General features: G+C 43.5%; 1 protein-coding gene across 1 annotated transcript in view; it reads right to left on the reverse strand.

Annotated features, from left to right (window-relative positions):
• The window catches only part of LOC138091191 (trophoblast Kunitz domain protein 1-like), a 34,323-nt gene extending 14,037 nt beyond the window's left edge, over positions 1-20,286 (reverse strand). The window contains exons 1-5 of the mRNA XM_068986828.1: positions 20,193-20,286; positions 17,854-17,937; positions 16,651-16,710; positions 15,330-15,431; positions 11,621-11,812 (exon numbers count right to left, since the gene is read on the reverse strand). Coding sequence (XP_068842929.1) covers positions 11,621-11,812; positions 15,330-15,431; positions 16,651-16,710; positions 17,854-17,937; positions 20,193-20,286 — 532 coding nt within the window. The remainder of the gene's footprint in view (positions 1-11,620; positions 11,813-15,329; positions 15,432-16,650; positions 16,711-17,853; positions 17,938-20,192) is intronic.
• Between the last annotated feature and the right edge of the window lie 2,138 nt (positions 20,287-22,424).

A 22,424-nucleotide genomic window follows, 5' to 3' on the forward strand; every position in this document is an offset into this window, starting at 1 on the left:
CCTGAGTATCTGCTTCAACAAGGTTCCCAAGGCATTGATGGTGCTGCTCAAGGGACCACACTTTGAAAAACATGAACTAAGCCAAGGAGAGCAGCTGTCTTCCCAGGGGCGATGTGTTCTGTCCAGTTTCCATCATCCCACCATTCCTTATTGTCCCCGTGCCTCCATCACCATCCCAAATACTTCCATTCACATTACTCACATGTCCTGGAGGGGATTTGAAATGGTGACCTGAGAGTGGGCTCAGAGTAGGTGTTGATAAAAGATAGCTTGCTCTTCCTTAACAATCTAATCACTTAAGTACTATTCCTTTTTTAGAGAGGCAGATACAGAACTTCAGTTATGGAAAAGTGACTTGATGGAAGAGAAACAGCTGAAAATTAGGGAAAAGACGCTAGCCTGTTAATCAAGTGTCCCCAGATATTTCAACATCACTAATACACAAGCGTACAAGCCCCTCCCAGGCAAATCTATTTGATAGCAACACAGATGATGCAGCAGAGACTTTGGACATGACGTCATGGGTCTCAATCTCATTTACAAGAATGGGAGTTGGGTGCCAGCATTTCCAGCAGCATTCAGGCAGGCCAGGTTCCAAAGACTCGCAAAGTGGGGGTGGTGTGGAGGATTAAGATGAGTCATGTATGGATGGTAGAGCTGAACTGTAAAGAAAGCTGAGTGTCAAAGAATTGATGCTTTTGCACTGTGGTGTTGGAGAAGACTCTTGAGAGTCCCTTGGACTGCAAGGAGATCCAACTAGTCCATCCTAAAGGAGATCAGACCTGGCTGTTCACTGGGAGAACTGATGTTGAAGCTGAAAGACCAATACTTTGGCCAGCTGATTCAAAGAGCTGACTCATTTGAAAAGACTGTGATGCTGGGAAAGGTTGAGGGCAGGAGGAGAGGGGACAACAGAGTATGAGATAGTTCAATGGCATCACTGACTCAATGGACGTGAGTTTGGGTAAACTCTGGGAGTTGGTGATGGACAGGGAGGCTTGGCTTGCTGCAGTCCAAGCGGTCACAAACAGTCGGACACGACCGAGTGACTAAACTGAACTGAACTGAACTGCGCTGAGGAAGATTACCACATGTGAAGCCTGATTCACATCCCAGGCTCTAGAGTCACTCCAGTCATGAAGAGATTTTCTTCTGCATTCTTTTCTTCATTTCTCCAATATTTATGGACTGTATCCTTTGTGCCTGGAGTTATGCAAAGTTCGAGGGATAAAGGGAAGACTTGCTGTCATGGTGCTTAGAACCAACTGGAAGAGACAGAAGTAAAGCAATTAGACCCATGCAGGGAAGGGGAGACATAGATTTCACTGAAGAGGATAGTGTTGAAAGTCAGAGGGAAAGGCTAAATGTAATCACAAGCAGCCAGAGTTCAGCCCTGATTAGGTGCTCCTTGGACTTCAGCATCTCAGGGGAGCCCAGTTCCCATGCCCTCTTCAAGAGGAGAGGAACTTGCAGATTGAATCTCTGAAGCCCCAGACCTGGACAAGGTATCCCTGGACAAGACCTAGATTATCCTAGAGGTGAGCAACCGCAGTGCTTTCAGGATCACAATGACAACCAAGAAGGCAGTGAATTTTCCAAGCCCAGGTAGGGTGCTCAGGAGCACTACAGACCTCCTCTATGGGGAACTGACTTACTCTTCCCATCTGAGAAATGGGAGCATGAGAGTAAGCACAAATTATCAGGATGGTGCTTCTGAGGGTGACCTTTTTTCCCATCTGGTCCCTGGGGGGCATGCTCAGTCCATGATTTCAGAGGTCACTGCAGCTACTTCCCCTGGAAGGGAGAAATGAAAATAGTCACTGCAGGCAGTTTTGAGGAGTGTGTGGCCTCCAGAGCTCTGTCTCTTTCTCCAGCCCTTCTCCTATCCCATGCCCTGCTTGTTTTCTTACCCAGGATAGGACAGCACCAGCAGGGGTCTTAACACAGCCTGGCCCCCAGTTGAAGTCTTTTTTCTTAACATTTTAGCTGCCATATAAAAAGATCTCTGAGAACCTGGACTTGCCATTGTATGTGTCTGCTTGTTTTGGCATTGCAGGGACCCATATATAGGGGCTCCAGGCAGAAGTCATGCCACAGATCTGTAGGGACAAAAGTAAATTAGTCAAATAGGAAGATGGTCATCACAGCTGGGTCTAAAAGGTGAACAATCAAATATACCAGCTTGTTTGGAAGAGTGTGGTAGGGGTGCAGAGATGTGAATGTGAAAAGACCATTTCAAGCTTTGTAAGGCATTATTATAAGTGTTTTTAGGCTTCAGACTGACAGGGTAATAGTGTAAATAATGACATATCATTACTGAATATTTATAGATGAATGGACATGAGGCCCTGATTAGCTGCAAACAGAACAAGAATAAAGGTTCAGATCAGTTCAGTGCAGTTCAGTTGCTCAGTCGGTTCTCACTCCCAGAGACCCCATGGACTGTAGTACACCAGGCTTCCCTGTCCATGACCAAATCCTGGAGTCTACTCAAACTCATGCCCAGTGAGTCAGTGATGCCATTCAACCACCTTATCCTCTGTCATCCCTTCTCCTCCCACTTTCAATATTTCCCAGAATCAGAGTCTTTTCAAATGAGTCGATTCTTCATATCCAGTAATCAGAGTATTGGAGTTTGGCTTTAGCATCAGAACTTCCAATGAATACTCAGCACTGATCTCCTTTAGGATGGACTGGTTGGATCTCCTTACAGTCCAAAGCACTCTCAAGAGTCTTCTCCAACACCACAGTGAAAAATAATCAATTCTTTCATTTTCAGCTTTCTTTATGGTCCAACTCTCTCATGCATACATGACTACTGGAAAAACCATAGCTTTGACTCGATGGATCATCATTGGCAAAGTAATGTCTCTGCTTTTTACCATGCTGTTTAAGTTGATCATAACTTTCCTTCCAAGGAGCAAGTGTCTTTTAATTTCATGGCTGTGGTCACCATCTGCAATGATTTTTGGCGCCCCAAAGAATAAAGTCACTCACTGTTTCCATTCTCTCCCCATCTACTTACCATGAAGTGATGGGACTGGATGCCATGAACTAATGTGTTCTGAATGTTGAATTTTAAGTCAAATATTTCACTCTCCTCTTTCACTTTCATCAAGAGGCTCTTCTGCCATAAGGGTGATGTCATCTGCATATCTGAGGTTATTGAAATTTCTCCTAGCAAATTTGATTCCAGCTTGTGCTTCTTCCAGTCTGGCATTTCTCATGATGTACTCTGAATATAAGTTAAATAAGCAGAGTGACAAAATACAGCCTCCGTGTACTCCTTTCCAATTTGGAACCAGTCTGTGTTCCATGTCAAGTTCTAACTGTTGCTTCTTAACCTGCATACAGATTTCTCAGGAGGCAGATCAGATGGTCCCATCTCTTTCAGAACTGTCCACAGTTTTTTGTGATCCACACAGGCAGAGGCTTTGGCATAGTGAATAAAGCAGACATAGATGCTTTTCGGAGCTCTCTTGCTTTTTCAATGATCCAGTGGAAGTTGGCAATTTGATCTCTGGTTCCCCCTGCCTTTGCTAGATGCAGCTTGAACATGTAGAAGCTCACGGTTCACCTACTGTTGAAGCCTGGTTTGGAGAATTTTAGAATTACTTGCTTGCATGTGAGATGAGTGCAATTGTGTGGTAGTTTGAGCATTCTTTGGCATTGCCTTTCTTAGGGATTGGAATGAAAACTGACCTTTTGCAATCCTGTGGCCACTGCTGAGTTTTCCAAAATTTGCTAGCATATTGAATGTAGCCCTTTCACAGCATCATCTTTTAGGATTTGAAATAGCTCAACTGGAATTCCATCACCTCCACTAGCTTTCTTCATAGGGATGCTTTCTAAGGCCCACTTGACTTTTCATTCCAGGATGTCTGGCTCCAGGTGTGTGATCACACCATCCTGATTATCTGGGATAAAGGATACATATTAAGAATACTCTCCATGTGTTGATCATGATTGGAGCTGGACAATGGTTCACGGGTTTATAATCCAATTTTCTGTACATGTGTTTGCTTGAAAGCTTCCACTATTAAAAGGAAGGAGTAATGGCATCATGATTTAATGCAGAAAGGCATGGAATAAAACCCATCATTTTGTTCAGTTTGTTTAGGTCATGGCACCAGAATAAAGAAATATTGAGGGAATACTGACTGTGACCTACATGTGAAAATGAAAGTCCCTTAGTCGTGTCTGACTCTTTGCAATCCCATGGACTATACAGTCAATGGAATTCTCCAGGCCAGAATACTGGAATGGGTAGCCACTCCCTCTTCCAGGGGATTTCCCAACCCAGGGATCGAACCCAGGTCTCCCACATTGCAGGAAATTCTTTACCAGCTGAGCCACTAGAAGCCATCAGAAATACTAATTTAGTATTCATCCTGTTCCTGCACCAGAGCTCCTAAAACCATTGGATTTCCTAACAGATGACAGCACCAAGAGAACCTTTTACCATGTGAGTAAGGTGACAAACAAAGCCTCAATCGAACTTTAGAATGGAGGTTGGTTTTTTGGATAACCAACACCTGATTAGAGGGTGGACTTCTAACTTCCAACTTTGCCTTTACCCTGCCCTCATACCTCAAGGAGAGGTGAGGGTTTGAAAGGTAAATCCATCACAGATGCCTAAAGACTTAATGAATTGTGACTTGTGATGAAGCCTCCACAGACCTCAACAGAGCATGTTATTCATGGTATTCTAAGGAACTGAGACCAATCCAGGTAAAAATATGGGTATACTCCATCATGGCTCACTTGGGCCAATGCAGCAGCCTGCCCAGATGCCTCTGACTCTGCCTTCACCCCCTAGAAACCACTCTCCACGCTGCAGCTGCAAGAATCGTGTTTCAAAGTGAATTCTATCCCATGGGTCCCATGACCAATCTCTCATTGACTGAGAGTCAGATCCTGATGTTAACGTTTTACAAAGCTCTTCATGACCTGTCCCCATGGCCTCTCTTTCTCATCCCTTTCCATTCTCCTCCCCCAAACGCACTCAACTCCAGTCACCCTGGTCCTGTCTCCTGCTCAGTCACACCAGGCACGTTTTTTGGAGCCTCTCCTCAAGGCCTCCTTATCACAGAGCATTTCCCTGGCCTTTGCTGGCCCCCTTATCCCCATCAATCTCTTTCTTCACATCATTCATCACTACCTGGTATAGGATTTTTCCTTGTCTTTATTGTGTGTCTCCCTCCTAGAAGGATATTAGTTTACCTATATATATATGTATATACTTCACAGCTGTTTCCCTGTGCAAAAAAACTATGCTCTCAGAAGCAAAAGGATACATTTCGATAAATATTTCTAAGTAAATGACTCTCCTATTTCACCTCATGCTAAGTGCCTTGTCATTGAAGAGAGTGGATAGAGTAAACTTCTTGTTAGTCTCTATGATGTAGAGGCCTGTCTATAAAATTATGAGCGTAACTGTCATCTATATCATTATAGGAAAATGAAATATAGTCTGATAGAGCAAGAGGAAGGGCATTGTGTCTTTACTAATATCATAGCAGCCTGGGAAATGCAGTCTTGGCCCCAAGAGCAAACTCAAGGAAGCACTAGCATTTCTTGCTTGACATGAAGTTGCCTCTGAAGGGAAGATGCTCAGCAGACACTCAATTCTCTGATTAATTATATAAAAGAAAAATGTTCATTATTTGACACATATATATTCTTGGAAGTGTCATGAGGAAATGTAGGTATGTTGACAAGTCTTTCAGACGGAAACGTTTGGTGGAAAACAGATGCCACTGACCACAAATGTGTAAATTCTCTGTACTCATGACTGGTAATTCTTTCAGAAAACTCTAGAAACATGGACTTCCTGCTCTCATGAAAACCCTGTAGATGGAACTGTCCCAGGACACAGAGCATATAGGTAATGAAATCAGGAAAAGACAAACACAGTCTGTCACAATCGATTTAAATAAGTACCCAATTCTGCCAGGAATTCTGAAAATACCAAGAAGTGGTGAGGGTTTTTTTTAAAAATATTAATTTATTTTAACTGGAGGCTAATTACTTTATCTATCCTGGAGAATGTCCCATGTATACCTGAGAAAAGGGTGAAATTCACTGTTTTGGAGTGAAATGTCCTATAGATAAAAGCTAAGTCTAACTGGTCTATTGTAGCACTTAAGGTTTGTGTTTCCTTGTTCATTTTCTGTTTAGTTGATCTATCCATAGGTGTTCATGGGGTATTAAAGTTTCTTACTATTATTATGTTCCTGTTAATTTCCCTTTTCATACTTGTTTTCATTTGCTTTACATATTGTGGTGCTCGTATGTTGGGTGCATGTATAGTTATAATTTTGATATTTTCTTCTTGGATTGATCCTTTGATCATTCTGTCCTTCTTTGTCTCTTCTCACTGCCATTATTTCAAAGTCTACCTTATCTGATATGAGTATTGCTACTCCTGCTTTCTCTTGGTCCCTTTTGAATGAAATATCTTTTTCCAAACCTTCACTTTCAGTCCGTATGTGTCCCTTGTTTTGAGGTGGGTATCTTGCAGACAGCATATATAGGGGTCTTGTTTCTGTATCCATTCAGCCAGTCTTTGTCTTTAGCTGGGGCATTCAACCCATTTACGTTTAACGTAATTATTGATAAGTATGATCCTGTTGCCATTAGCTTGGTGCTTTGAGTTCGAGTAGAAACATTTTCTGCAGCTGTTATCTTCACGGGAAGCCTCTTGTGTGTTTTTTGTTGTTTTTCTCTAGCTGATTTTAATATTTGCTCTTTGCGTTTGATCTCCGTTAATTTGATTAATATGTGTCTTGGGTGTTTCAGCTTGGGTTTATCCTGTTAGGGGCTCTTTGGGTTTCTTGGACTTGGGTGGCTATTTCCTTCCTAATTTTAGGGAAATTTTCAACTATTTTCCCTTCAAGTATTTTCTCATGGTCCTTCTTTTTTTCTTCTTCTTCTGGGACTCCTATTATTGGAATGTTGGGGCATTTAACATTGTCCCAGAGGTCCCTTTGGTTGTACTCCTTTAATTCTTTTTTTTTCCCCTGCTCTGCTTAACTTATTTCCACCATTCTGTCTTCTACTTCAGTTATCCTATCTTCTGCCTCAGTTGTTCCATTGTTGGTTCCTTCCAAACTGCTTTTTATCTAACTTATTGCTTTATTCATTATTGAATGACTCTTCTTTATTTCTTGTAGGTGCTTATTAAACATTTCTTGCATCATCTCAATCCTTGTCTCTAGTCTATTTATCTGTAACTCCATTTTGTTTTCAAGATTTGGATCATCTTTACTATCATTATTCTGAATTCTTTTACAGGTAGACACCCTATCTCCTCCTCTTTTGTTTGGTTTGGTAGGCAGTTATATTCCTTTACCTGCAGAATATTTCTCTGCCTTATCACTTTGTTTAGATTGCTGTGTTTGGGTGGCCTTTTTGTATGCTGGAAGACTGTGGTCCCTCTTTAATGTGGAGGTTGCCCCCTGTGGGTAGGGTTGGACGAGTGGCTTGTCAAGGTTTCCTGGTGAGGGCAGCTTGTGTCAGTGTCCTGGTGTGTGGAGCTGGATCTCTTTGCTCTGGAGTGCAATGAAGTGTACAGTAGTGAGTTTTGAGGTGCCCTTGGGTTTGTTGTGACTTTGGGCAGCCTGTATTTTAATGCCCAGGGCCGTGTTCCTGCATTGCTAGAGAATTAGCATGGTATGTCTTTCTCTGGAACTTGTTGGCTCTTGGGTGGAGCTTGGTTTCAATGTAGTTATGGAGGCTTTTGGATGAGCTCTTGTTGATTAATGTTTCCTGGAGTTAGGAGTTTTCTGGTGTTCTCAAGATTTGGAGTTAAGCCTCCTGCCTCTGGCTTTCAGTCTTATTATAATAGTAGCTTCAAGACTTCATCCATACAGCACCAATGATAATAAATCTAGGTTAATGTTGAAACAATTCCTCACAGTGAAGGACACCCAGGGGGGTTCACAGAGTTACATGAAGAAGAGAAGAGGGAAGTGAGATGGAGGTGACAGAGGAGAAGAGGGGGAATCAAAAGGGGAGAGACCAGTCTAGCCAGTAATCAATTTCCTATGTGGGAATTGATTACTCCACAGTCTGGAATACAAAGAGAGGTTCACAGAGTTACCTAGAGGAGAGAATAAGGAGGAGGCAGATAAAGGTGACCAGGAGAAGAAGAGGGATAGTGAAAAGGAGAGAGAACAATCTAGCCAGTAATCAGTTCCCTAAGAGTTCTTCACAGCCTTGAACACCCAGGGAGAGACACAGAGTTAAGCAGAGAAGAGAAGTTAGAGGGATGAGACAGAGGTGACCTGAGGGAGAAAAGGGAAAACCAAAAGAGGAGACAGCAATCAATTCAGTAATCACACCCATAAGTAAAAATGGGTACTGAAGATTAGATTCTTAAAGGTACAAAATTGATAACAAATTCCAAAAAGCAAAGATTAAAAATCTAAAGTGTAAGTTAGACTCTCAAAAATACAATATTAAAAATACAAAACAAAATCAGACTATATATATATATATATATAATAAATTTTCTTTAAAAAAAGAGTCTTTATTTTGCAAGGTGATAGTAGGTTATGAAAAGGAAAATTAAAAGAGTAATCAGTTGAGTTCAGTTGAGTTCAGTTGCTCAGTCTTGTCTGAGTCTTTGCAATGCCATGCATCGCAGCACACCAGGTCTCCCTCTCCATCACCAACTCCCAGAGTTTACCCAAACTCATGTCCATTGAGTCAGTGATGGCATCCAACCATCTCATCCTCTGTTATCCCCTTCTTCTCCTACATTCAATCTTTCCCAACATCACGGTTTTTCAAGTGAGTGAGCTCTTCACAGCAGGTGGCCAAAATACCGGAGTTTCAGCTTCAACATCAGTCCTTCCAATGAGCACCCAGGACTGATTTCCTTTAGGATGGACTGGTTGGATCTCCTTGCAGTCCAAGGGACTCTCAAGAGTCTTCTCCAACACCACAGTTCAAAAGCGTCAATTCTTCAGCACTCAGCTGTCTTTATAGTCCAACTCTCACATCCATACATGACTACTGGAAAAAAACACAGCCTTCACTAGATGGACCTTTGTTGATAAAGAACTGTCTCTGCTTTTCAATATGCTGTCTAGTTTGGTCATAACTTTCCTTCCAAGTAGTAAGCATCTTTTAACTTCATGGCTACAATAAGAACATAATTTTTTTTAAAACAATTAGAAAATGAAATAGGAAAAATACATCTAGGCATTTCTCTGGAGCTATTCAGGGCTGTGTGGGGTCAGTTCAGTTTCAGATACTTCCCTGTTCCAGCTTATACTTCTTCTCAGCCTCTATTGGCCCTTTCAAAAGCTTAGTCATTGCTAACTACAGGTTCTAATCTGCTGCACCTGTGACTTCCAGAGCAGTTCTCTCTTCTTGGTTTATTTTGCTTTCCTCTGTTTGCAAGTCTCTCCAGTGTCTAATTTCTTCCCTGACACAAGGAGAAGAAGGTGGTCACTTATTTAGGCTCACTTGTTCAGTTCTGCTGTGGGGAGGGTGGAACACTGCAAAATATATCATTGGCATGTGAGGGGAGTACTTGCAGTGCATGGACCACACTGGGTTTGCCCCAGCTCATGGCACATGTGCTTTCCTGGTCTACACTGCTCAAGCTCCAGGTTGCTCTGCAGAGGAGCTTTCCAAAGTGGGCACATGTGTTCCTTCCCTTCCCAGGTCTAAGCTCCTAGGGTTCAAGTTCTCGGGTACTCCACAAAGGCACAAACTCTTTTGGGTGTAGGTTTTGTGCCCTTCCCAGGTCCAAGGAGCTCAGGTGACCAGGTGTTTAGTGAGCACACTGTCCAAGGTGGGCTGTGTCTCTTAATCACCTCCCCATTCCCAGGCTCTTGGTTTCCTACATGCTCTGCAAGAGCATCGTCTCAAGTGTGCCATGTGTCTCTTCTGATAGCTGATCTCTGGCTGCGGCCGTCCTGGCAGATGTCAACCATCCAGAATCCCAGGAAGACTTGGTTAGCGACTGGGAGCCAGCCTAAAGTTTGGTGGGCGATGCCGTCTGTCGACCCGAGATTGCCCCTTGCCTTCCAGCTTTGGCTGTCACCCATCTGCCTCTCTGCCTCTGGAGGGGAATGAGCCAGTCTGCACCCACCTAGCTCTCCTTTGGCATTCACTCAATCCTTTGTTCTGTGAGTGAGCCAAGCTGCACCTTAAGTTAGAACTTTTCATGGGAAAGTTCCCTTCACTCTCTCTCTCTCTCTTATTTTCTTCTCTGGCTATCCCACTGTTTGGGTTGCTATCTCACATTAGCTTCCGCAGATTGTCCTCAGGGAATTCCGGCCCTGTCCTTACTCTAAGCATGCAACCCGCACTTCCCTGTTCAGCCCCTTGCCGGCTGGTAGCAGACCCAAGCGTTGTGGTACTCCAAGTGTGCTTGGAGTTGCAATTAGGCCCATATTTTGTGGGGTTTTGTTTTTTTGTTTGTTTGTTTGTTTGTTTCCTTCTGGTTTTGTTGCAGAAGAGTGAGAAAGACCAGTATTCCCCTGGACCCTTTTGGGTAAGGTTTGTAGTTTCAAGCAAAAGATGCTAAGCCAGTCAGTTTAATTTAGAATATGAATTTATTGAATTATTTATTTAAAAATGCATCACTATTGAAATATAAACCACAGTATTTGAAGCTACAGAAAGGAAAAATTGCAACATCATTGTTGGGTCAAGAAGTTTCTTCATCACAAGCCCTTCTCTCATTACTGATTCTGACAGCTGGATGCAAGATATTCTACCTTGGACATTCACAAAGAAGCAATGATGGTAGGGAGGGGGATGAAGCAGAGGATGCAGTGAGCATATGGGTTAAGGCAAAAATCCTGTCAAATTTCAGGCTCTATAGTTACTCTGGTCATGACAAATGTGCTCCTACATTCCTTCCTTTCTCCCTCAAATAACTAGAAACTGTCTACTTGGTGCCAGGAACTGAGCTAAGTGCTAGGAATAAAGGGAAGACATTCTCATGGTGCTGAGAGCCAGCTGGATGAGACAGAATTAGACATGTTAACCAACAGAGGACAAGAAACAAATAGGTTGTGCTGTGGAGGGTAGGGGAGAGAAGGACTGCGAGAGACTGAACAGTTTCAGAAGCAGCCATGGCTCAGCCCTGCAGGGGTCCTCCTCGGGCATCACATTTTCTGGGAACCACTCTTCACATGTCCTCTGCAAAAAGAAAGGAACTTGTTGAGTGCCATCATTGTATCCCCAACGAGGACACCCATCATGTTGACAGAGGCTAGATTTTACAAAAAGTATGAAACCATAGTCCTCATGAGCAGAATGGCCAACAAGAAGGAAGTGAGATTTCCATGGTAAGGTTGGGCACTCAGGAGCACTGCAGACCTGCCCTGGAGGGTGGTTGACTCAGTATTCCTCTCTAAGATGGAAGAGCATGTGATTAGCTTAGATTGTCATAAAAGACATCTCGGTATGACCTTCTGCCAAGCTGACCCTTGGAGAACTTGCTCAGTGTGTGGTTTCACAGGACATTGCCGCCTCTTCTCCTGGGAAGCATTAAGGAGGAAGACACTGTGCAGGTGTGACTGCTATGTGGTCCCCTGTGACCCACCTCATTTCCCAGTCCTTCCCCTGCCCCTGTGCCCTGCCTCCATCTTACCACAGGGCACTGTCACTGGAGAGCAGGTCACTATGCAGTCCGATAACGTCTGGAAGTTGTTCTTGTTCCCTTCGCAGCCGCCATATACAAATGGCTCACAGTACCTGGCCGTGGCATTGTAGAAGTATCTGGTCATCTGGTCCTTGCAGGGACCCTTTAATTCAGGCTCCAGGCAGAATTCAGGCTTAGAAGCTGCTGGGAAAGGAGGGTCAATGGCTCAGTTATGAGGACGGTCACCAGAGCTCGTTCAAGGACAACAGCTAGAACTGCCAGTTTCTTTGGGATAGAGAATGCTAGGCTTGAGGAGGATGGTTCAATGGAAAAGACCATTTGGAAACCTTCCTGTGACATAATTAGGAATGTTGCTAAGGGTGAAATAATATATTAATCATGTAAATTTCTATATTTCAACATGAAGTATTTTAACAAAAATTGATATAATGCCTTTATTTAGCCTCAAAAACTTCTAGAGGACTTCCCTGGTGGGTCACTGGTTAGGAATCTGCCTTCCAATGCAGGAGTCCTGGATTCAATCCCTTTGTAAGAGAACTAAAGTCCCACATCCTGAGGGACATCTATGTCAGCAGGCCACAACTACTGAGGCTGTGGCCTGCAACTAACAACAAAAGCACCAAATAAATGCTGAAAAAGAAGAAATACACAACTCTATGGCAATGAAATGAGGTCACAGGTGAAAATCATTCCCTATATGTCAATAATTACTGGGTCTGGGTACCTGGGTTTTATAATACTGTTGTCTGCATTTTGTATATAGTAAAAACGTTCCATTGTGAAAAAAAAAATGTGAAGGAATCATGCTATAATGGGAAAGGGCATAAAGAAAACATACCAGTGTGTTTACTTCTGATCCCTCAGGAGGACTGAATAAAATGAATGTTGAACTATCAATATGTTGACATTGTAATTATAAGAAGAAATACCCGTGTAGTTGTTTTTCTTTGATCCTATTTCTGACACTGAGTTCCTAAACAGCTTGGTATTTCTCATGTGATGAGAACAGTGAAAGTATCTTCTAGTATGTGAAGTCAGTGATTTTGGATAGACCCTTGTAAACCAGAATGGGCTCCTAATGCACAGGAAAGGATTGTCTACAGGGAGGTGGGCACTTTCATTCACACCCTCCACTGTGGTCTTCTATCCACTATCCCTTTGCCTTCCTTCAGTCTCAGGGAAGATAATGGAGTTGTCTGTTGCACACTCTGCCATGGCTAAAGATTTAATGCATCATGACTAGGTAATTAAGCCTCCATAGAAACCTCAACAGAGCAAGACATTCATGTGATTAGAGAGACCTGGGATCCACCCAGGGAGCAACATATATCACGCTGCCTGTGGACCACTGCAGCAGCCTGCTCACCGGCACTGGGCCTCTGTCTCTGCTCTTTCCCCCTAGAGGATACTCTGTGCACTGCAGCCTCAGACATTCTGATATTGAGCCCTATCCCATTGCTCCAAAGATCACCTCCTCAGTGACTCCCCTTTTCTCTGAGAATCAAACTCTGATTCTTATAAAGGCCCACAAGGCTCCTCACGACCTGCCCCCATGACATCTCTGCCTCATCCCGTTCACCTCCCCTTCCCTCCACCCACTCGGCTCCAGCCAGCCAGGTCCCAGTGGCTGCTCAAACAGACCAGACACGTTACTTCTGCAGACTCTACTCAATGCCTCCTTATCAAAGAAGGTTTCTTTGAAACTGAAGAAAAAGCACAGCATCCTTTCTACGCACCACTCTCTACTTTCTAAGCACTTATTACCTACCATAGGTTTTCTCCTCTTTCCTATTGTTTGTCTCCCTACTACAAGGCAAGCTAGATTGCCATATTTTTTCACGGCTTTTTCTCCACCTCAAGAACAATGCACTCTAGCAACATAATAACTCCCACTATCATTCTCTCCACAAGTGCACAGTCATCAAATAGAACGGATATAATTGATTTCCTTTTAATAAGAAATCACCTTGATGATGGGGCACATCAACATAATGGTCAATCTCCCTCTCACATCCAGTCTCCTTCCAGGAGAGTAAAATAGTCTGCATGGGTTAACATTAACCTCAAAACATCTCTTAAATGAAATATTTATGGATTTGTGTGGAGGTTTTCAATAAATAGCCATATTGACTCAGTTAGTGGCCACTGCTGACTGATCTCAATCTCAGAGTCTTCCCTCCTCCCCAGAGGTGCTGGCAAGAAAGTGGTGAAATTTCCAACCTCTAAGTGGGTGTTTGAGTTTTTTGGAGGACCAGCCCAGACCTGAAGATTCCTAGGTTGCTTTCCCTGAGTGGTCTCGTGACTTAACAAAGAGAGGAAATTCTAAGAGTTTCAGGAGGCCTGGGCAATGAAGCAAGACAAGGATCAAATATGGATCAAATATATGAATAAGAAAACAAGAGTCAAAAGAGGACAAGTGAAGAAGCTTGGAGACTTTCCTCATATTGTCTTAACCTAGATCCCATGAGATAAAGACTGTGTTTCTCGTGTTCCTGCAGTTTCCTGGCTCAGTGATCCTATGTCTTTCTGCTTATTTTAATAATAGTAGAATCATCATTACTTGACATATTAATATTTTTTCTTGACCAAAAGAGGTCAAAGATGATGTTCTTCAGATTAACACACAGGTGAAAAATGGACAAAATTGGTCATGAAATATGAATAGATGATTGATATTCATGACTGATAATCTCTTAAAGAATTCTTGTATATTTTTCTGCTATTCATTTGAGGAAATTGCAGATGCCTGGCCCCAGAGCACAGAGGATAGGGCTGATGGAGTCAGAACAAGATACTCTCACGTCATAGCCCGTCTGATACAATACCTGATTCTACCAGGAATTCTGAAAATACCATTTATTTGTAAGAGTTTATGGAGACAGTGTCCTACATTCATTACTTCCCTGTCCACAAACCTTACCTAAGTTCCCAAATCAGAGCAGAGAGTGAGTTTGGGTTTCCCTTGACACCAAATAGGTGGTATTTAGACTAACATCAACCAAGTCCCCAAATGACACCTGGGCATATGCCAGGCACTTAACATCTGATATGAAATCCACGCCGTTAATACATTTACCGCCCATTGAGGGATCACAACTGTCCTCACTTTAGTACCAACCATGTGTTCTAAGTCACTTATGCTTGTAACCAAATGGCTAAAATCTGGAGGTTCCATGACCACATCTCCATGTTCAATAACTGAATGGAAGTGATGACCTGAATGAGGAAAACACTTACTGATTGTCGTTAGATTAATAGACATGAAAATTCACAAAGTGTGAAACAGAGGAGGTGGTAGGACGAAGGGGACTGTGGGTTGACAGAGCCTTCCTTCCCTAGTAAGCACAGCACTCTCGCATCATGTATTTGTATTAACCACCCCAAAACTCTCTGAATCCCAATATTTATGCAGGTTTGAGGTTTCAAAGGAAAGAAGAACTAAAGAGCCTCTTGATGAAAGTGAAAGAGGAGAGTGAAAATGTAAGCTCCAATAGATGGTGATGGACAGGAAGCCTGACGTGCTGCAGTCCACGGGGTCGCAAAGAGTCAGACAGGACTGAGCGACTGAACTGAACTGACTGAACTGAGGTTTCAAGAATCAGGCTTATTGATTAAATCATTGGCCATGGGTGATTGATCTCAATCTCAGTGACCTTCTCTCTCCCCAGAGGTGCAGAAAATACAAAACCTTTCTTACCATTTTTGAGTATTTGTGTTAGGAACTCCTCGACGGTATGGTTCTCGAGTTGCGTTCCGACTGTATGGTTCTCGAGTTGCATTCCGGAAATCATCACCTGACCTATGAAAGAGAGTAAATTGCAAGAGTTTGAGGAGGCCTGGTCCTTGAAACAGGGAAAGGATCAAAAATGGACAAGAGAATGACAGTCAAAAATGACGAGGGAAGGAGCCTGGAGATTTTAGTAAAATTGTCTCAGGCTTGTTCCCACAGTCTACTACACAAGGGCTGTGTTCCTTGCTTTCCCTGCAGTTCTCACCACAGTGTCTCCACATGTTTCAGTTAGGTTTCATAATAGAGAAATAATCATTATTTGATAAAGAAATAGATTTAATTGTCCAAAACAAGTAGGTAGAGAAAGTGTTTTCAGATTAACACATTGTGGTACAAAATGGACAAATCTGGTTATGAAGTGGGAAGAAATTGTTTATATTCATGACTCATCATCAGTTCAAAGGCCTCATGTAAGAAACTTTCCCTATTCAGATGAGAAAACTACAGATAACTTGCTGTGTGACACAGGCGAGTGGGTGGTGGGATCAGGACAAGATACTGCCATATCACAACCCGCTGATACACTATAGATCTGCTTGGAGGTTGAAAATATACATAACTGATAAGAGTTTCTAGATGCAGTATCCTACTCTCACTACTCACCTCCCCAAGCCTCCTGTGAGCCCTCAAATTACAAGGCAGGGTGAGTCTGGGGTTTTTCCTGACTGCAAAAATATGGTTTCTGCACCAAACCCATCCAATTCCGGATACCCAGTAGGTGCCCCACTGTCAATTGACTCTGATACCATATCTGTGGAGTTAGTGCCAATGCCACAGGTTGAGGTATCAAGACTCTCCTGACATCAGATGCCAGCCATGTGATTCGAGTCACTCATACTTCTAAGTAACTAAAAGTGGGAGTTTCCATGGCCCCACCTCCATGCTCAATATCTCAATCAATCCGGTGACTGAACTCAGGAAAACCTATACTTACTGTCCTCAGAATAATATACAGGAGAAAACTCAGAAACAATGCAATGCAAGAGACATGGAGGGCAAAGAAAGAGTGGAGGTGTGGGGAGCGTTCATGCCCCAGAGCACAGCACCCTCACATCACCAGCATTGGTTCCCACCCATAAGCTCTCTGAATGCCAGAATTTATGGAGTTTCATTCTTTCACTTTATTGAGGTTTCCTTCAATAGTGATATTGATTGAATCTTTGGGCAGCGATGACTGACCTCAACCCCAGTGCCCTCCCTTCTCCCTACACATGAAGGAGTTTCAAACCTTGAATTCCATTACTGATTATGTCAGCCAATCCTTTTAGTCCATGAAATATCTTGGTACCTATGAAAGACAGAAATACCAAAATTTTCAGGAGTCTTGGACCATGAACCAGGAAAAGGATCAAATATGGATAATAAAATGATAATCAAACGTGGACAAGTGAAAGGGCCTGGATACTCTGATCATTTTTCCTGATCGCTCTGATTAACTTTCATAACAGAGAAATAATCATAACTTGGCACATACTTATTCTTTCTGGCCCCAAGCAAGTAGGTAGTGAAATTATTTCGAATGAACATATTCACAGGAAAATCACCAAAATTGGCCATGAATGTGAATAAACTCTTTATATTTATGATCAGTAATATGTTCAAAGAATCCATGTAGCAGGTATCTGCTGTTCAGATGAGGAAGTTCTAGACAACATGCCCCAGTACACACAGCATGTTTGTAGCAGGTCAGGAAAAGATATGGTCATGTCACAACCCATTTGATATACTATCCTATTCTGCCAGGAACTCTGATAATACCAATAACTGCTGAGAGCTTCTGGACGCAGTGTCTCAGAAGTGCATTGTCTTTTGCATTACTCCCATGTCCCCAGGACTCAACTGAGTTCCCAAAGCACACAGAGTGTGAGTTTGCGTTTCGTTGACACCAAATACGTGGTGTCTCTAGCAACAATATCAAATTCCCCAAACACCCACTGGGTGTCTTCAAGTCAATTTTATTCCAATTCAAAATCCGGGCAGTTAGTATAGATTCTGCAAATTGAGGGCTCAAAACTGTCCTCGATTCAGATGACAGTGAAGTGGTTGTGATTTGACAAAGTAGCTAAAACTTGGAAGTAACATTACAGCACTCCATGTTCAATAACTCAATAAATCTGACGACCAAACTCAGGGAGACCACGCACATACAGATCTCAGGTCATTATTAAGGATAAATCTAGGCACAGCAAAAATGAGTGAGACTTGCAGGGCAAAGTAGAAGTGGAGGTGTGAGGAGCTTTCATGTCCTAGAGAACACCAGACCCTCATATCACTGTCGTGTGATACCACCCCAAAAGCTCCCTGATTGGTCATATTTGTGGATTTTCATTGAAGTTTCACTAAACAGGCATATTGACTGAATTGTTGGCCAGTGAAGATTGTTCCCAATCCCAGTCCCTCCCCTGTCCCCAGAGGTGGAAAAAGTTCAAACCTTTAACCACACCATCGATGACATGGGAAATCACATCTATTATTGAACGCTTCTCAGGTCTCCTTCTAAGGCTTGTCTCCAGACCTATGAAAGACAGCAGATTCCAGGAGTTTCAGGAGGCTGAGGTCATGCACCAGAACAAGGAACAAATATGCATAATAAAGTAACAGTCAACACTGGCCAAGGAGGGGACAATACGGATAATAAAATAATAGTCAGAAGAGGACAAGGGAAAGGGCTTGGAGACTTCTCTAATATTGTATCAGCCTTGGTCCCAGGGGCAAACCCACACTGGGCTCTGTGTGTTTCTTGTTTTCTCTGCAGTGGCTCTGCTCACTCATCCAGGTTTTTCTGGTTATATTCATAATAGAGGAATAATTGCTCTTTGACACATATACTTTCTCACCTAGAGCAAGTAGGTAGAGAAATCGTTTTCACATGAACACATCTTGGTGAAAAATGCACAAAATTCACCATGAAATGTGATTCAACTATTAATATTCATGACTGGTTTCTCTTCAAAAACCCATGTAACATGTATCTCCTGTTCCAATGAGAAAATAGCTGATGACTTGCCCTAGGACATGACATGTAGCTATCTGAGTCAGGACAAGACACTGTCACATTATCACCCATTTGATACAGTACCTGATTCTGCCAGGAACTCTGAAAATACAGATAACTGAGAACAGTTCCGGGTCCTTTTGGAGCATCACCTGAGCTCCCGAATCACAGGGGAGAGTGAGTCTGGGTTTTACTCTGACAACTAATATGTGGTCTTTTAAGAGCATCGAGTCCCCAAACACCCATTGAGTGTCAGGCAAGTCAGTTTACTTCTGATTTGAAATCTGTGGAGTTAGTGAAGACTCTGCAGGTTGAGCACTCGAGACCATCCTCAACTCAGCTGCCAGCCCTGAAGTCCCGAGTCGCTCATGCTTGTGACCAAATGGCAAAAATTGGGATGTCCATGACCCCACCTTCAAAGTCAACAGTTCAATAGAATCGGTGGCTGAACTTAGGAAAAACACTTGCTTACACTTCCCAGATAACTGTACAAAATGTAACTCAAGGCAGCAAAATGGAAGAGATGTGTGTGCAAAGGGGGAGGGTGGTGTGCCCAGCCTCTGTGCCCTAGTGAGGACAGCACCCTCACATCAGCTTCCTGTATTCAAAAACATACAAGCTCTCTGAGCCCAGTTTTTATGTATTTCTTCCTAAGCCAGTGAATTCGCTCAGTCGTGTCCAATCTGCGACCTGTGGACTATAGCCCACCAAGCTCCTCCGTCCATGAGATTCTCCAGGTAAGAATACTGAAGTGGGTTGCCATTTCCTTCTCCTAGGGTTCACTAAACAAGCATGTTGGTTGGACCATCAGCCACTGGTGATTGATCTCATTCTCACGTCCCTCCCCTCTCCACAGAGGTGCTGGAATGAGACGTGGTGAAAACTGAAACCACGAAATGGATGTTTGAAGTTTCTTGGAGACCAGCCCCATCCTGAAGTTACCTTGAGTCTCCTCTTGTGACTCATCTTATAAGCTATAAAGTAGTAAATTCTAAGTTTTAGGAGGCCTGGGCTATTAACCAAAACAAGAATCAAATATGCAGCTTTTGTTACTACACTATAGCAAGGTTCACGGACAAGGCAGGGACCAGGAATAGAGTCTCAGAAATGGGCCCTGATCTGGTAGAGTTAGGTTGGATAGATATATATTTAATATAAAGTAATTAACCTCCAATTAAAATAAATAAATTTATATTTTAAAAAAATAAAAAAAAATAAAACCAGGCAGAAGATAAAAAAATAAATAAATAAAGATATCCTCATGAGTGTCATGATGTCAGCTGAGTTAAAAGTTTCCAACATACAATATTTTAAAGTAATTAGCCTCCAATTAAAATAAATAAATTTAAATTAAAAAAAAAATGTTTCCAACATAAGACTTCCATGGTGGTCCAGTAGATAAGAATCCACATTCTAATGTGGGGGACATAGGCTCTGTCCCTGGTTGGGAGGATCCACATGTCTTGGGGTAACTAAGCAGGTGATCTGCAACTACTGAAACCAAATGACTAGAGTCTCTGCTCTGCAACAAGAGAAGCCACCCCAACGTGAAGCCCACACACAACAACCAGAGAGCAGCCCTGGTAACTAGGGAATATCCTGGCATATCAGGAAGACCAATGCTGCCAAAACCGAACAAACAAACACTTTGCCCAACCTGACAGGAGAAATTCAGAGAAGACTGGTAGCAGTGTGGTCACAACTGGCCCTCAGCCCTTCCATGGACTTCCATCATTTCCTTCCAGTCTGTACAGGAGAGGTGAGCATGGACCTACCTTGGTCCTGGGTATGGTGTTCATACACTGGGGTGCTGTCCACCAGGATAACCAGGAGGAAGAGAAGGGCTGCGGAGAGGCAGAGCCGGTTCATCTTGGTGGTAGCCTTGCAGGAGGGCTCCTGAGGATGCTGGGGATGGACCGACTGAGCTTTTAATATCCTGGCTGAGGGGTGGGATCAGAGGATGAGGAAGGGAGTGAGGCAGGGGAGGAGCTGGGCCAGTCCTGTTTATTGTGAAATCTCCCTCCTAACCATGCCTTCTGTCTGCAGGGGCCAAGTCTGAGAACGAGTCAGAAAACAGTAGTTATCAGGCTTGATTATGCCTGTGGGTCTAATGTAAGCACGATTGTGATCAGACAGATGGAGTTTGTCCAATATGGACATTCAGAGATATCTCAGAACCTAGAGAAATGCGTGGCACATGATGGACAGTCAGTGAGGGGATGAGAGTGGATCAAAGGACACATCGGTGAATAGCAGTGTGTTAGCCCAGGTCCTCCTTTTCAGCCTCGTGCTACTTTCATCGCATCTGGGCCTCAATGCCCTGACCCCCCTCACCTACCTCAGATGACAGGGGTGACACAGGACAGCTTCCTGCAACCATTGCCACAGCTTCTCCACTGGATGGATGCTTGCTCTTTCTCAGGCATTGGTCCAGGCAGGAACTGAGCTGGAGAGGGTTAGGCCTCCTGGAGTGTAACGCTGTTTATGCATTGAAAAACGAGTAAGGGGAGGGGGCCAAAGGGAAGCAGGGAACTGAATACATCTCCACCACATGACCACTTGCTGTCCCTCTCCTGGCGTTGCAAGCAGAAGTGCTGCCTGCATGAGTGGACTTCAGGGGACCTTGGAAGACTGCCTATAGCCACCTTCATCCTCCTGCTCTCCCTCGTTGTTGATAGAGCCACAGGACCTCAGTTAGGATACCAGCTCTGTGTATTCCTAACTTTCTGCCTGATGATTTAAATCTCCCAGAACCTCATGTGTTCACGTTTCATATGAGATCTGTGTTTTCCACATCATGCAGCTACCATGGTAGCAGTGGAGGCAACTGGTATGTATTCCTTCTCTGGAGAAGTCAAAGTCCTTTGTGGTAGTAATAATAGCAATAATGAGCAATCACATTAGGTAAAACTTAAATTCCTCATTTTGGCAGGCATTATCCTAAGCACCTAACACATAAAACTCATCAAATCTTCATTAATCTTTAAAGAAAGGGGAGAAACTGTTAATATTTCCTCATGTGACTGAGGAGTTACCCGAGATAACAAGAAATTAAGTAATTTGCCTAGGTCATAGCTTCTAAGAGGGGATTAGGACCCAGGGATCTGACTTCAGAGTTTGTGCATATACACTCTGCTGCATTGCAAGCTGTAAAGTCAAGTGCACATGTCAGAGGTGACACACCCACAGTCCTTTCACTCATCCTTGTGTGTTTCCTACTGCTACTGCTAAGTCACTTCAGTCGTGTCCGACTCTGCAACCACATAGATAGCAGCCCACCAGGCTCCCCCATCCCTGGGATTCTCCAGGCAAGAACAGTGGAGTGGGTTGCCATTTCCTTCTCCAATGCATGAGAGTGAAAAGTGAAAGTGAAGTCGCTCAGTCGTTTCTGACTCTTCAAGACCCCATGGACTGCAGCCTACCAGGTTCCTCCATCCATGGGATTTGCCAGGCAAGCGTACTGGAGTGGGGTGCCATTGCCTTCTCCACCTTGTGTGTTTACTTGCAGTTAAAACCATGTAGCCCCCTTGAGAAGGGCAGGGGCTCTTAATACCAAGTTACCCCAGGACAGAGGGACATGAGGGAAAGTTATCCACAAAATAACCATTGTAAGGGGAGGGTCTGCTCTCTCCTGAGATATTTCACAAGAATGATTTCATTTAGCCTCAGATGAATGCACCAACATCCGGATCTTTATCCCATTGTGTCAAGGAGAAGGCCAAGGCTCAGAGAGGTAAAGCCACTTGCTCAGGACACACAACCTGCAGATGGTACAAGTCAATAATAGACCTGAGTTCAAGAGGTCCCCTGGCCCTTCGCCTCTTCCTGCTCAATCTGTCCACCTGAGACCAGGGAGCAGCAGAGACTCCTGCTAAGAGCACAAACTCCTCTTACCTGCCCCCTCCTCTCTCATCTGTCTGTGTTTCTCAACCAGTGTCTTCCTGTCCTGTCCTCACTTTTGCCCACTTACAGCAACTCCCCACCCGGGTCCCCAGAAACAGATGCTT

This window comes from Capricornis sumatraensis, chromosome 15, assembly GCF_032405125.1.
Source record: "Capricornis sumatraensis isolate serow.1 chromosome 15, serow.2, whole genome shotgun sequence".
Taxonomy (NCBI): domain Eukaryota; kingdom Metazoa; phylum Chordata; class Mammalia; order Artiodactyla; family Bovidae; genus Capricornis; species Capricornis sumatraensis.